The sequence below is a fragment of the Elephas maximus genome, chromosome 19, assembly GCF_024166365.1.
Source record: "Elephas maximus indicus isolate mEleMax1 chromosome 19, mEleMax1 primary haplotype, whole genome shotgun sequence".
NCBI lineage: Eukaryota > Metazoa > Chordata > Mammalia > Proboscidea > Elephantidae > Elephas > Elephas maximus.
The window spans coordinates 22,193,012-22,208,871 of record NC_064837.1 but is presented as its reverse complement, the minus strand read 5'-3'; the positions used below and the strand labels follow the sequence as shown (position 1 = coordinate 22,208,871).

The following is a 15,860-nucleotide window of genomic DNA, read 5'->3' as shown; positions in this document are numbered from 1 at the left end:
TTGGAAGAAAGACCAGGCGATCTACCATCAGCCACTGAAAACCCTATGCAGCACTATTATACTCTGATACGCATGAGGTTGCCATGAACTAGAATCGATACAATGGCAACTGTCTACCATTTTAAATCTTTCTGAGTCAGTAACTGGCTTCTTAAAGCAACCTCATTTTTGAGAGACCACTGGAGCATCTTGGAAAAAACAAGATAAGTTAAATCTGAGAAGACTGAAAAAGATTTAGAGAAAAAACTTTAACTACAGAAATGCAATAGGATATAATGAAGAAACATACCTCCTGGGCTGTGATCGGCATTCCTCCTCCCCACTGTCTGCCTCCTATATAGTCAAGAGAGAGAGAAAAATAATTTAAGATCTGAGGTCTCGTATCACAACACCAACAATGCAATTTTACTAAACTTTATGTGTGGGAATATCTCCTTTATGTTACTCGTTTGAACTAAATTCACTTCATAAAAAGTGACTTCAACCTACCCAGGAGGTTGATTTGTATCAACAGAACTTATTCCTGGAGGAAACATCAACAGTCCACAAACAAATTTTGTTAATAACAAAGTGCTCTTTTTTTAATCATTAAAAGAATTACCTCTGAAAGCCAACTGAACGTATCACGTTATGTTACTGTTAAGCTACTTCAAATTCAAAATGAGTGAGCATTCTGACTACCACCAATAAATTTTATCAGGATGACCTATTAATGATTCTGATCCCCAGAGAACACCATAAACAATAAGCACCACTTCACGGAGTGCTCATGATCGAACCATCATCACTATCAATGTAATGGCTACTACCACTTACAGAGCAGAACTCACATCGTGCTAGGCACTGTGCTAAACACTTAAAGTATATTATTAAGTACAGCTATTCTTTAAACTTAGAAGGTGGACGGTACCATATTTTTCACTGATTCCAACACACATATAACTTAGGATAAATCTACAATCAATGTGAACGTGATAAACTAGCATTGAATCAGAATTTAATTGCAATATTTATTCTTAGTGATACATAAGATAATGTTGTTAGTTGCCTGTCGAGGAGGCTATGACTCATGGTGACCTTATGTATAAGAGAATGAAACATTGCCTAGTCCTGTGCCATCTTCACGATTGTTGGTATGTCTGAGTCAATTGTTGTGACTATTGTGTCAATCCATCTCCTTAAGGGTTTTCCTCATTTTCACTGACCCTCTACTATACCAAACATGATGTTCTTTTCTAGTAATTGGTTTTTCCTAATGATGTGTCCAAAGTAAGTGAGCAGAAGTCTCACCATTCTTGTTTCTAAGGAACATTCTGGTTGCATTTCTTCTAAGACTGATTTATTTATTTTTTGGCAGTCCATTATATATTCTTTGTCAACATTATAATTCAAATGTATCAACTCTTCTGTCTTCCTTTTTCATTGTCCAGTTTTCACATGCACATGAGGTGACTGAAAAGACCGCGGCTTGACATCTTTGCTTTTCAAAGCCTTAAAGAGGTCTTTTTGCAGCAGATTTGCCCAATGTAAATACATTGTTTGATTTCCTGACTGCTGTTTCCATGAACATTGATTGTTGATCCAAGCAGAATGAAATCACTGACAACTTCAGTTCTTTCTCCATTTATCATAATGTTGTTTATCAGTCCAGTTGTGAGGATTTTCAATTTTTTTAAATTATTTTTTATTGTGATTTAGATGAAAGTTTACAGAGGAAATTAGTTTCTCATTAGACAGTTAATACACAAATTGTTTTGTGACATTGGTTGCCAATGCCGTGATGTGTCAACACTCTCTCCTTCTCCACCCCAGGTTCCCTGTTTTAATTTGTTCAGTTTTCCGGACCTTTCCTACCTTCTCGTTTTTGCTTTGCGGCTGGTGTGCCCATTAGTCTCCTATACATGATTGAATTATGAAGCACGACCCTCATGTGTGTTACTGTTAGCCTTATAGACCTGTCTAGTCTTTGGCTGGAGGGTGAACATCAGGGGTGATTTCAGTACTGTGTTCAAACGGTGTCTGGGGAGGATTTTCATTTTCTTCACATTCAGGAGTAATCCATACTGAAGGCTGTAGTCTTTGACTTTTGTCAGTAAGTGCCTCAAGTTGTCTTCATTTCTGGCAAGCAAGGTTGTGTCATCTGCATATCACAGGTTGTTAATGAGTCTTCCTCTAATCTTGGTGCTGTGTTCTTCTTCATATAGTCCAGCTTCACGGATTATGTATTCGGCATACAGACTGAACAAGCAAGGTGAAAAGATACAGCACTGCTGCAAACCTTTTCCAATTGTTCTGTTTGAATGACTGCCTCTTGGTCCATTTACAAATTCCACCTGAGCACAATGAAATGTTCTGGAATTCCCATTCTTCACAACGTTATCCATAATTTGTTCTGATCCACACGGTCAAATGCCTTCACCTAGTCAATAAAACAAAGGTAAACATCTTTCTGGTATTCTCTGTTTTCGGCCAAGATTTGACATCTATAATGATATCCCTTGTTCCACATCCTCTTCTGAAACCAGCTTGAACTTCAGGCAGCTCCCTGTCGATACATGGCTGCAGTTGTTTTTAAATTATCTTCAGCAAAATTTTGCTATTGCTTGATAATTTCTTTATTCCGTCTGATTGCCTTTCTCTGGAAAGGGCACAGATACGGATCTCTTCTAGTCGATTGGCTAGGTAGCTGTTTTCCAAATTTCCTGACATAGATGAGGAAGGGCTTCCAGTGTTGCATCTGTTTGTTCAAGCATCTCGACTGGTTTTCTGTCAATTTCTGGAACCTTGTTTTTTGCCAATGCCTTCCCTGCTGCTTAAACTTCCTCCTTCAGTACCATTAGTTATTCATCATGTGCTATCTCCTGAAATGGTTGAACATTAACCAATTGCTTTTGGTACAGACATCAGCACACTTGCCTTTACATGTATTATAATTATTTAGAAGCCAGTGTTTCCTTATAGTCCTCTTTCTCTCTTAAGGTAAAGTTTATATATGAATAAATGCACAAATCTTAAGTACACCATTCAATAAGTTTTAACAAATGAAATTACGAAAAACAACAGAGGAGAGCTAATTAATTAAATTACTAAATAAACGTTCGTTGGCTTTTTTATATTCTAACTTCCAGAGTACTGTTGTTAAATTTTTAATTTTGATTTGGTGAAAATATACACAGCAGAACATACACTCATTCATAAATTTCTGCATGTACAATTCAATAACATTGGTTACATTCTTCATGTTGTGTCACTATTCTCACTATCTCTATCCATATTGTTTCACCACCATTGACTCGGACTCGCTACCCCCTAAACTTCTTATCTATGCCTTAGAGTTACTGTTGACAATTTGACTTTATATAGATAATTATTTAAAAGGGCATAATGCTCATGGCAAACTTTCTTTGCTGATTCAGCGAAACAGTTGTTTAGTTTAAAGATGACTTCAGGGGATAATTTAGGTTCATAGTTTGAAGATTTTCTCAGAGTGACAGATTTGAAGGTTCCTCCAGACTCAATAGGTCCAGTAACCTAATTCTGTAAAAATGTGAAGTTCTGTTTCACATTTACCAGCTTTCGATTGAAGAAATGCTAATTAATTAAATTACTAAACACGTTTGTTGGCTTTTCTACATTCTAATTTCCAGAGTCGTATTGTTAAATAGTTTTTATTTGAAGAGTGTAATTACTTATTGATGTCCTCAAGAAAAATTCGACCTAGGAAAAATTTGGGCAGAGACACTACATGTTCATTTAATTTCATGCATGCAAAAGCTAGATAATGAAAAGGGAAGGCAGAAGAAGAACTGATGCATTTGAATTGTGGAGTTGGCAAAGAATACTGAATATACTGTGGACTGCCATAAAAATGAACAAAATAAGAAAAAATACAACCAGAATACTTCTTAGAAGTGAGAATGGTGAGACTTTAGCTCACTTACTTTGGACATGTCATCAGGAAAGACCAATTGCCAGAAAAGGATATCATGCTTGGTAAATTAGAGGGTCAGTGAAAATGAGGGAAACCCTCAAAGAGATGGATTGACACAATAGTCACAACAATGGACTCAAACATATCAACAATCATGAAGAGGGCACAAGACAGGGCAACATTACCTTCTGTTATACATAGGGTGACAGCAACTAACAAGAGGGATGTACAAAATGATATACGGAAGCAACAGAGAAGGAAGTGACTAACTGGGGGATTGGGAAATACCTCACAGAAGTTAAATTTTGGGCTGGGTTTGAACTAGAGGGCTTTTATCAGATGAAAAGAAGAGAAAGTATTTCAGGCAGAAGGGCTAACAGAGAAAGGCAGAGAAGTAAGAAAGAGTCTGATATGTTTGAAGAATGGAGAGCAGTGTGGATTGCTGGAGCATCAATGGGTTTAGATATAGGTGTTGGGCATTAAAACTATCAAGTAATATTGATTTTATGCATCTATAATGGTAGGAATCTTAAGATAACAGTTGTATGGTCTGGAAAGATGGTATGGATCATCCATTAACAGGATTTCAGATTATCCATCAGTCATCTCTGCCCTTGGAAATAAACTAATAGTGGGAGGTGTCTGTCAGACAGGAAAAAGGAATCTAGTAGTCTAAGAGTGGGTGTGATCTTTAAAACCAGAAGAGATAATAGTGTGCTTCTGGGTTTAAGAAAAAGCAGATGTAAAGTACACAAGATCAAGGAGGAAGTAAGGACTTTCACCATTCCTGCCACTTGGCTACTGGTAAGAGTAGCCTTAGCTGTTCTCCTAGAAACAGACAAAGAAGTTAGGGATAGAGCCAACTGTTTGGGTTGCTTCTTGCTTCATTAAAAAAACTACTAGTTAATTACATTTCGTGATTCTATGGGTCAGGGATTCAAGCAGGACTTAGCTGGATGATTCGGCTGTTCCACATGGTATCGTTGTAGGTCACTTAGTGGTATTCAACTAGCAGATGGGCTGGTCTGGAGAGACCAAGAAACTTCATGTCTGATGTCTTGACTTGGGTGGCTAGAAAGCTGAGCTCAGCTAGAAATGTCAACTGGAGTACCTACATGTGACCTCTACATATGCTTGGGACTCCTCAAAGTATGGTGGCCTAAGGGTTGGTCTTCTTGCACTGTGGCTCAGGGCTCCAAAAGGACAAGGTGAAAGTTACTAGTCTTCCTAAAGGCTAGGCTCAGAGCTTGCATAGTATCACGTCTACCATACTCTAGTGCTGGACTAAAGATTCAAAAGGGGTGAATTGGATTTCACCTTTCAGTGAGAGAAGTAGCAAAGAATTTTCAGCCATCTTTAATCAATCCTACTGACCCTGATGACTGTTGTTGTTGTTAGGTGCCGTCGAGGCAGTTCCAACTCATAGCGATGCTATGCACAACAGAACAAAACACTGCCCAGTCCTGCGCCATCCTTAACAATCGCTGCTATGCTTAAGCTCATTGTTGCAGCCACTGTGTCAATTGTTGAGGGTCCTCCTCTTTTCCACTGGCCCTGTACTTTGCCAGGCATGATATCCTTCTCCAGGGACTGATCCCTCCTGACAACATGTCCAAAGTATGTAAGACACACTCTCGCCATTCTTGCTTCTAAGGAGGATTCTGGTTGTACTTCTTCCAAGACAGATTTGTTCGTTCTTTTGGCAGTCCACGGTATATTCAATATTCTTCGCCAACACCACAATTCAAAGGCGTCAATTCTTCTTCAGTCTTCCTTATTCACTGTCCAGCTTTCACATGCATGTGATGCGATTAAAAATACCATGGCTTGGGTCAGGCGCACCTTAGTCTTCAAGGTGACATCTTTGCTTTTCAACACTTTAAAGAGGTCCTCTGCAGCAGATTTACCCAATGCAATGTGTCTGTTGATTTCCTGACTGCTGCTTCCATGGCTGTTGATTGTGGATCCAAGTAAAATGAAATCCTTGACAACTTCAAACTTTTCTCTGTTTATCATGATATTGCTCACTGGTCCAGTTGTGAGGATTTTTGCTTTCTTTATGTTGAGATGCAATCCATACCGAAGGTGATGGTCTTTGATCTTCATTAGTAAGTACTTCAAGTCCTTTTCACTTTCAGCAAGCAAGGTTGTATCATCTGCATGATGCAGGTTGTTAATGAGTCTTCTTCCAATGCTGATGTCCCGTTCTTCCTTGTATAGTCTAGCATCTTGGATTATTTGCTCAGCATACAGATTGAATAGGTATGGTGAAAGGATACAACCCTGACGCACACCTTTCCTGACTTTAAACCGATCAGTATCCCCTTGTTCTGTCCGAACAACTGCCTCTCGATCTATGTAAAGGTTCCTCATGAGCACAATTAGGTGTTCTGGAATTCCCATTCTTCGCAGTGTTATCCATAGTTTGTTATGATCCACACAGTCGAACGCCTTTGCATAGTCAATAAAACATAGGTAAACATCCTTCTGGTATTCTCTGCTTTCAGCCAGGATCCATCTGACATTAGCAATGCTATCCCTGGTTCCACGTCCTCTTCTGAAACCGGCCTGAATTTCTGGCAGTTCCCTGTCGATATACTGCTGCAGGTGCTTTTAAATGATCTTCGCAAAATTTTGCTTGCGTGTGATGTTAATGATATCGTTGTATAATTTCCACATTTGGTTGGATCACCTTTCTTGGTAATAGGCATAAATATGGATCTCTTCCAGTCAGTTGGCCAGGAAGCTGTCTTCCATATCTCTTGGCATAGATGAGTGAGCACCTCCAGAGCTGTATCCATTTGTTGAAACATCTCAACTGATATTCCATCAATTCCTGGACCCTTGTTTTTCGCCAATTCCTTCAGAGCAGCTTGGACTTCTTCCTTTGGTACCATCGGTTCCTGATGATATGCTACCTCTCGAAATGGTTGAACATCGACTAATTCTTTTTGGTATAATGACTCTGTGTGTTCCTTCCATCTTCTTTTGATGCTTCCTGTGTCGTTTAATATTTTCCCCATAGACTCCTTCACTATTGCAACTCGAGGCTTGAATTTTTTCTTCAGTTCTTTCAGCTTGAGAAATGCCTAGTGTGTTCTTCCCTTTTGGTTTTCTATCTCCAGCTCTTTGCACATATCATTATAATACTTTGTCTTCTCGAGATGTCCTTTGAAATTCTTCTGTTCAGTTCTTTTACTTCATCAATTCTTCCTTTTACTTTAGCTGCTTGACGCTCAAGAGCAAGTTTCAGGGTCTCCTCTGACATCCATCTTGGTCTTTTCTTTCTTTCCTGTCTTTTCAGTGACCTCTTGCTTTCTTCATGGATGATGTCCTTGATGTCATTCCACAACTCGTCTGGTCTTCGGTCACTAGTGTTCAATGCGTCAAATCTATTCTTCAGATGGCCTCTAAATTCAGGTGGGATGTACTCAAGGTCATATTTTGGCTCTCATGGACTTGCTCTGATTTTCTTCAGTTTCAGCTTGAACTTGCATACGAGCAATTGATGGTCTGTTCCACAGTCAGCCCCTGGCCTTCTTCTGACTGATGATATCGAGCTTTTCCATTGTCTCTTTCCACAGATGTAGTCAATTTGATTCCTGTGTGTTCCATCTGATGAGGTCCATGTGTATAGTCGCCGTTTATGTTGGTGAAACAAGGTATTTGCAATGAAGAAGTCGCTGGTCTTGCAAAATTCTATCATTCGATCGAAATGCAAAATTTGGAAACGAAGGATCGGTAGTTGGAAAATATGGCTTGGTGATAGAAACAGACAAATGAACAGGACAGAAAAAAGCCTGTCAATGATAGGAGTAGAATTTCCAAAGGCTAGCTATAGAGATATCTAGAAGGCAAAGAAAGTGACTCTTAAGTCAGCGCAACATGGACTGAAGGCCATGGGGATAATTTTATAGGCTAGTGTTTTTTAGTGTCTATTGGGAAGTGTGCTTCTCATTTGGAAGGCTGGGGACCAGAAAGAGCCTGTTAAGTGTGCAGTGCAGACATATAGTACATTTCGGGACCAAAGTGAATAACCTTGGCACTCATACCACATGGGAGGCTGGTTTGGAAGAGGCTCGGATCTCATCAAATCAGCAGTTACGATATAATCTGGTATTGTTTTAAAGTCTAACTTAGATTGAGATGCATAGTATTAGCTGGGATCAGGAAGACAAAACAATAAGAGATTCATCCCAGTCATAGTTTATAGAGATATAACATGCATTAAAGTAAAATAAGGAAGCCAGAGTATCATACAATGCTTATAAACAAAATCAATATGACAGGGTTTAAGAAGCCCTAAATAAACTTCCTTGACTGTGATTTCAAAGCAATAGAAAACCTCCATGAGACACCCACTATTTCTCAAGTGTTTCCTTTAAACTCATTTATAATACAAATATGTATGAATCACCATTGGGATGGTCAATGAGCTACTTCCTCAGTGATGAGGAAGCCAGATTGATTAGAATTTTGCTGAAAAAACCCTGTTTCTCAAGAACACCAAGTCCTTGGCCAACAGCTCATTTAAGCGGCAAAGTAGTCCAGTCAATGCCCAACAGAAAACCTGAGCTCTGGGTGTGGAGCTCTCACTGGATGTCTTCTGTCTACAATCCTTACTCCACGTAAAGATTATTTAACATGTGTACCTAACTCATCTACTTGTGATAATTTTGGAGTTGTTACATGGTCTTTTCTATCACCAGAGATCCAGCTTCTTGAGGCTATTTGGTTTTAAATGGCAATGAGTTTTATTGTGTTTTGAACCTGTCACACCTGACCAGTTGAGATATGACAATATAGAAACCTTGCAAGTCACTGGTTTTTTAACTCTGGTTCCCTTCTAGAAATTTTTTAGTAACAAAAATCTCCAGTCCTCACACCTGCAGATTTTTATTCCTTAGCTCTGAGGTAGGGCCAATGTTGTGTTGGAGCTAACAGAGGCTCACAAGAGTCAATTGTTAAATTTTTAGGAATTTTGTGAGACTCATATTGGTAGCTTGAAATTGGCCATGGTGGGAATATCTTCCAAGGAAATCAGCAAATGCTACAAATCAGAAACCCCTACCTCCACCCCACCAGAGAACAAGTTTTTAAATTATTTACCAGCACATCACAGGGTGGGGACCAGGAATCTGTACATTTAGAATGCCACTGAGAACTGATGAGCAGTTAAGGCTGAAAACCTTTTTCTTAAAGGTTTGGAGAAACAACATCAAAAAGACCAGGGTATATATAATTAGAACCCCTTCAAGTTTTTTCAAGGTAACTGTGCAAGGTACCAGGGAGATCAATGTAATGGTGGGAACTCAGCTCTCCAAAACAACCTATTATCTCCCTTCCTAGAGTGTAAACTCTGTAAGGGCAGGACTATGTTTGCATAGTGCCACACAAACAGAAGATACTCAGTAGATATTAAATGAATTAGTATTGTGCAAGGTGGAGCCCTGCTGGCGTAGTGATTAAAGCTCTTGGCTGCTAAGTGAAAGGTCAGCAGTTCGAAACCACCAGAGACTCTGCTGGAAAAAGATGCGGCACTTTGCTTCTATAAAGATTTACAGTCTTGGAAACTCTATGGGGCAGTTCTACTCTGTCGTAAAAGGTGGCTATGAGTTGGAATCGACTTGACGGCAGTGGGCTTGGCTTGGGTTGGGGACCCAAGGTATCATAACCCGTAAGTGGCAAAACTAGGAATAAACTCTATACTAATTTCACTATATCATGTGCCTCATCTTCATTAATTTATTAGTCATATCCTTGGTTTGTCAATTCAAGATGAGTGCTCAAATTTGGGGCAGAGAACAAGCAGCACAGCATCCATCATAAGATAATGAGAAGACTTTGCCTCTGTGTCATTCTCTGGTTCTCCATAATTTAATGTCTTTTCATGACTATTATCTCATTTGAACCACTCTGGGATGAATGCAGAGAAGGTATCAATTAGAGCCTTAATTTTCAACTGAAGAAACTGCCTCATGGAAGGGAGACAATTTGCTCAAAGTGACCGAAAAGTAAGCAGTGGAATCAGGATTCTGCCTGGTAAGGTCGAGAACACCTTCTGCCACAGCAAGCTACTCCTCTTGTATTAAAGGACTACCTCCAGGTACACTGATAGGGGCCCAGTCCTAAGACTCTATCTTTGAGCTACCTCCCTATCCAGGTTCTGTTCCCCTCTGTTCAGGTGAAATTCCAGACGCCATTCTTTGAAGACCCCATGCTTGGTCCATTTTCTTCATTGTAACCTGAATCCTCAATATGGACATATCCAGGCGGCCTATGTTCAGCCGGGACTTAGGGGTACAGCTTTACTAATTGTTAAAATATTGAAATACTTCCATACTGGTTGTAAATAGTGGCTGCCTAGAGTCCCTCTGAATGTTTCATGATCCAGCCTTGTCATCAAGGTGATGCCTGGCACAGCAAGAGGACCTCTAGGTCCTGCTCTCATCTATTCTGTGCCATACTGGTTGTTAAAGATTTTGAATATCACCTCTACAGGCACATCATTTCTGTTCTCTAAACTTCGGTTTAAAATTCTCCATTCTGACCTTAGCCTCACCCTGGGCATGGTGCCTGCATGCCCTTTTTGCCTATATCATCCATTCACCTGTTTGTGTGTCCTGCAAATAACTACACCCCAATAGCTTAGCTTAGAATTTAAACTATAAAATATACTGATAACATCCAGGGGAGACTAAATAAAACATGCTTTTGATATATATTTTAATATTACATGTTCTAATTGGTTCATGGATATAAAGAATTAGGTTAGGACCAACCAAAGTCACAAACTGAAACATTATTCAGAAATAAGGCCAAAGAACACATATTACCACCAAATACTACTAAACTAACAGCATGATCTTCTCAAGCTTTCTAAAATCATTTTCAAACTAACAAGGAGGGAAATACAGTTAATGGCTCTGATTTAAAAAACTAGAATATTTAAACCATAGGTATGTTGCCAAGACAGGGTTTTCATTAGGGGGAAATAAATTGCTATTATATTAATATTTGTATTTAAACCTAGACAGTTACCTTTTCAGCCATTAGCAGGGAAGAAGATAGAGTCAGGATACTGGATATCTATCTTTGAGTAGTAAATAATCAACACATTCACTGAGAGCTGCTAGAGTCCATAAGGGACACAAAGAAGTGTGAGACAGTACCATACTCAAGGCATTTATCTGCCTTGTTAAATTTGGAAACTTGATATAAAAATTACAATGTAAGCGAGTGGTACAAGAAGTACATGTCACAGGAATTCAGAAGAGAATTATCACTGTGTTCACTGTATTCACTGTTCTCTGTTCACAGAAACAAGGGAGCTTTAAGTCTAGACTTGAAGGAAGAGTAAGATCTGAAAAGGCAGAGATCAACAGGGCATTTGAGACGTGAGCAAAAGGGAAGAAGAGCAGAAACACATTTGACACACTGGGGTTGCAGTGAGCTGGATCAGCTGAGTTGAAACCCAAAGCTTGCCTTGATGTAAGCTACAAAGGTTAGTTGTAGGGGTCAGGGGCCTGGAGTGACAGGAGCCTAGACCTGATCCTACGGGGAAGCTAGGGAACGTCTTTACCAGCATCTCAGAAAATAGAATGAAATTATAAGTATGTTGCTTTGGTGTCAATAACAAATTCTGTAAAGGGCCAGAGGCTAAAATTTGGAAAGCCCATGAAGAAAAATTAGGTACCTTTTCCTAAAAACACCATCCCTTTTGTCTTGGAGGGAAGAAACTAGCTAATTTAAACACAGCTGTCCACTAGAGGGCAGACAAATCCAAGCTTATCCTATTGAACTGGAGAAAGCAGTTCATCCACAGAACAGACCAGGAGAAAACATCTGTCGCTGTTTTTTAAAGATCACCTTCAGTGCCTTCGCCTTGGACAGAACTTTTAGCTAGCAGATGAATCTTTCACAGAATATCCTTCTGTAGCATAAAATGCTTCTTAATTGAGCAAAAGTGACCCGTTGAGAAGTTATACTTTGGGAAGGAATCTGGCTTAGCTGACAGCCGCATGTGTTTATACACGGCAAGCATGCCTGGAATGCCAACAGCAGCACTCATCACTGGCTACCTTACCTCAATCTTCCCCACCCATCTCAGGCACATCCTAACTACCATCCAATGACTAATAATATGTACAATATCTGGACCATGATTTCAATCTGGGTTCTCCTTTGGTCAACTGAGGAAGTGCTTGGTCTTAAGGACTCATATCCCTTTAGTCAGAGATGAAGTAAGGCCAGACCAGACAAAGGTGCTGAGATGTACCTGAGATGCGGTGGTGGGGAGGGCTGTCAGTGGGAGCCCTCAGGTCTCACTAACTAGGCCACAGCATGAGTAAAATAGCACCTAAGTAAAGGGGCTGAGAATTCCATCAAACTTTTTAGAGGCTAATGCTAGATTTTGCAAAATACTATAAATGCTTTTTTTTCTGCTTTTATCTCTTGCCAAATGTCTGTCAGTAAAGGTGCAAAGGCAATGCTGTTTGGGAGGCTGCCTTTCTGCCATTAGCTAGCAGTAGGTTTCCTCCACTCCTGCTCAATGACAGTATTTTTCTTTCTCCTACATCTTGGAAATGATGCCATTTAGTTTTAGATATTAGGTACTTCAACTGTAGATAAATTCTGTTATACAGATATTCTTGCAATATCTCCAACAAGCTATGCCATCTCGTCTCTTAGACTTTGCTATATTGCTCCCTCAGCCTAGAATACTCTTTATCCCTCCTCCTTTGCTTGCCTGGAAACCCTGATGGTGTAGTAGTTAAGTGCGAAGGCTGCTAGCCAGAAGGTTGGCAGTTCGAATCCACGAGGCGCTCCTTGGAAACTCTATGGGGCAGTTCTACTTTGTCCTATAGGATTGCTATGAGTCGGAATCCACTTGACAGCAGTGGGCTTGGTTGGTTTTGCTTGCCTACTTCACCCTTCGGATTGTGGCTTAGGTGCCTCTTTCTCCAGATGCCTCTAAGATTAAGTTCCATGCTCTTTCCAGGTACACCCCTAACTCCCTCTACAGGTCTCCAGTGTAGTCATTCTCATGCTGCCTGTTTACTTGTTGGTCTCCCATACCATACAAGCCTGAAGGCAGGAACTGTGTCTTAATCACTGTTGTATCCCCAGCATCCTGCAAAGCTCAATATTTGTCGAATGAACGATTAAAGGAAAGGCCAAGCATGGCGGCATAGATACTTCAGCCAATGTGTTCCATTTTCTATGTTATAGACTCAGTCTTCATGCATTATTTACTATATATGATTCAAATACAAAAGGCAGTCATTCCTACATAAGACTATTCATAGCCATACCCACCCCACATTTTCACAAGAGCAATCATTTTAAAGACTTAAACAACACAACTCTGATAGAAATATAGATAAATAGTCATAAATTAGTAAACTAACTCATCATCCTCTTCTTTTAGGAGTGGTTCTGTTTATTTTATCTTAGATAGTCATATCTAGGAACTTTTTTCTTTATAGTTTCTCTTCTTTTACTTGAAATAAGTTTCCTTTAAAAATTAGCTCATTAATCCACCTATAATTTGTTGTGGTATTCTGTTTAAGATAGAGGTATCTAACATTTATTTTTCCCCCAGTAGTTAATCAAATACCTCAGCACTATCCGGTTATTGACCCATTTCCCCCCACTAACTTAAAATTCCACCTTAATTATGATTAAGGTGGAATTTTAAGTTAGTGGGGGGAAATGGGTCAATAACCGGATAGTGCTGAGGTATTCTGACTAGCACCACATTATCGATCGTTATTGGCTTCTAATAGTTTTTGGTGTTGGACTATGAAGGTCTTATCCTTTTAATTTTTTGAACTTATTGCTCAATTTTATCCACTTGCTCTTCCAAATGAACTTCAGAATAACTTCGTCAGCTTCCCCCACCCTAAAAATCCTTTAGAATTTTGACTGAATTGCATTAGATTTTGGAAATTAATTTCGGGGGAGAAATGATACCTTTTCCATATTGATTTTTCTCATTCAGACACATAGGCTGTCTGACCATTTATGTAAGTTTTCTCTTTTACCATCAATAAAAACATTGTAGTTTAAAAAAATTTCAGTCCTGAGATTTGTTACATGCGTGCCTAGATATTTTATCTGTTGTTATTGTGCATGAGATTTTTTTTACACTGTATTTTGAACTGGTTATTGCTGGCAAAATAGAAAAGCTATTAACTTTTATATACTTATTTTGATATCAGCTCATTTATTAAAGTTTAAAAAACACATTCTTATAATATTTCATTTGATAATACCACTCTCTTGAAAGAGTAAAAATGTAAAGCCATTCATCAAAATAAGGTGAACAAGTGTTTCCACTTACAAATAAGAAATACTTATAAATGGAATATGAAGCAGTTTTATGTATATTTTACAACCTAATTCTCAAAGAATTTGTATAATCTCAAGTATAAAATACTTAAAGAATTTTATTTTCCATCAAAACGATGTTAACTTACATTTAAATGTGTTTATAATTTTTTTAATGAAAAAAGGAAATTACATATATTCGACATAAGCACTACTGTCAGGGAGAGAGTAGCAATATCTATCTACCTCCAGTCCTTGCAGAAAATAAAAAGGTAAAAAGACTCACTACACTGTGAACTCTCTGAAGGCAGGGGCTGTGTCTTTTTTATCTTTATATTCCAATACCTTGCACATAAAACCAAAAAAACCAAACCCATTGCCATCGGGTTGATTTTGACTCATAGTGACCCTATAGGACAGAGTAGAACCGCCCCACAGAGTTTCCAAGGAGTGCCTGGTGGATTCAAACTGCTGACCTTTTGGTTAGCAACCACGGAACTTAACCACTATGCCATCAGGGTTTCCACCTGGCACATAGTATGTGTGTGTTTTTTTTTTTTTTAAACATCTTTATTGACATATAAGTCACATACCATACAATTCACCCATTTAAAGTGTACAATTTTTTTTTGAAGTATATTCACAGGGTTGAGTATGTGTTCTTAAATATAAACTCATGCATTTTAAAATCATGCCAGATACTAAAAAACAAAAGCGTATATTTGAAGAGGAAGGAAAGAAGTAAAAAAAAACAAAATTTAAAGTCCAATGACAAACTGAGAAAAAAAAATTCACCATATATAACCCAAAAAACCAAACCCACTGCTGTCCAGTTGATTCTGACTTATAGTGACCCTACAGGACAGAGTAGAACTGCCTCACAGGGTTCCTAAGGCTGTGAGTCTTTACAGAAGCAGATTGCCACATCTTTCTCCCACGTAGCAGCTGGTAGGTTGGAACTGCCGACAGTTTGGTTAACAGCCAAGCACTTTAACCACTGTGCCACCAGAGCTCCTTTATAAACACTGAGTTAATAGTCGTGATAAACAAGAAATTCCAAAAAGTCAGTCAGAGAAAAAGACAAACATTCCAACAAAAAAATGGGGAAAGACTAGAAACAGAAAATTCACAAAAGAAACTCGAATAGCTGAAAAGGAAATTAAAATATATTTAGCTGAAAGTTAAAGAAGCAAAAATTAAAATAAAGATATTACATCTTATTTTCCCTATTAAATTACTGAAGATAAAACAAACAATAATGTGCAATACTGTGAAGGGACCAGGAAAATGGACAATCTTTCTGGCAACCTGTATCAAGAGCTTTAGCATTGGTCGTATTTTTGACCTCACAATTTCATATCTAGAAATGTATTCTAATTAAAAAACAACAATAACAGAGATATGGATGGCAATTAGGAACTATTCATAATAGCAAACAAGCTACACCTTACTGTAAAAAGACAGGGAAAGTTGAGTAAACTGTCACATAATAGAATTTTATTAAGCTATCAGTTTATCAACTTATATGGAGTCCTGGTAGCACAGTGGTTAACGGCTCAGGCTGCTAACCAAAAGGTCAGCAGTTTGAATCCACCAG

General features: G+C 38.7%; 1 protein-coding gene across 2 annotated transcripts in view; it reads right to left on the bottom strand.

The window, feature by feature from the left end:
• SSH2 (slingshot protein phosphatase 2) overlaps nucleotides 1-15,860 on the bottom strand; it is a 267,882-nt gene that overhangs the window by 136,675 nt on the left and 115,347 nt on the right. For both annotated transcript variants that reach the window (XM_049859757.1, XM_049859759.1), the window contains one exon: nucleotides 290-333. In XM_049859757.1, coding sequence (XP_049715714.1) covers nucleotides 290-333 — 44 coding nt within the window. The remainder of the gene's footprint in view (nucleotides 1-289; nucleotides 334-15,860) is intronic.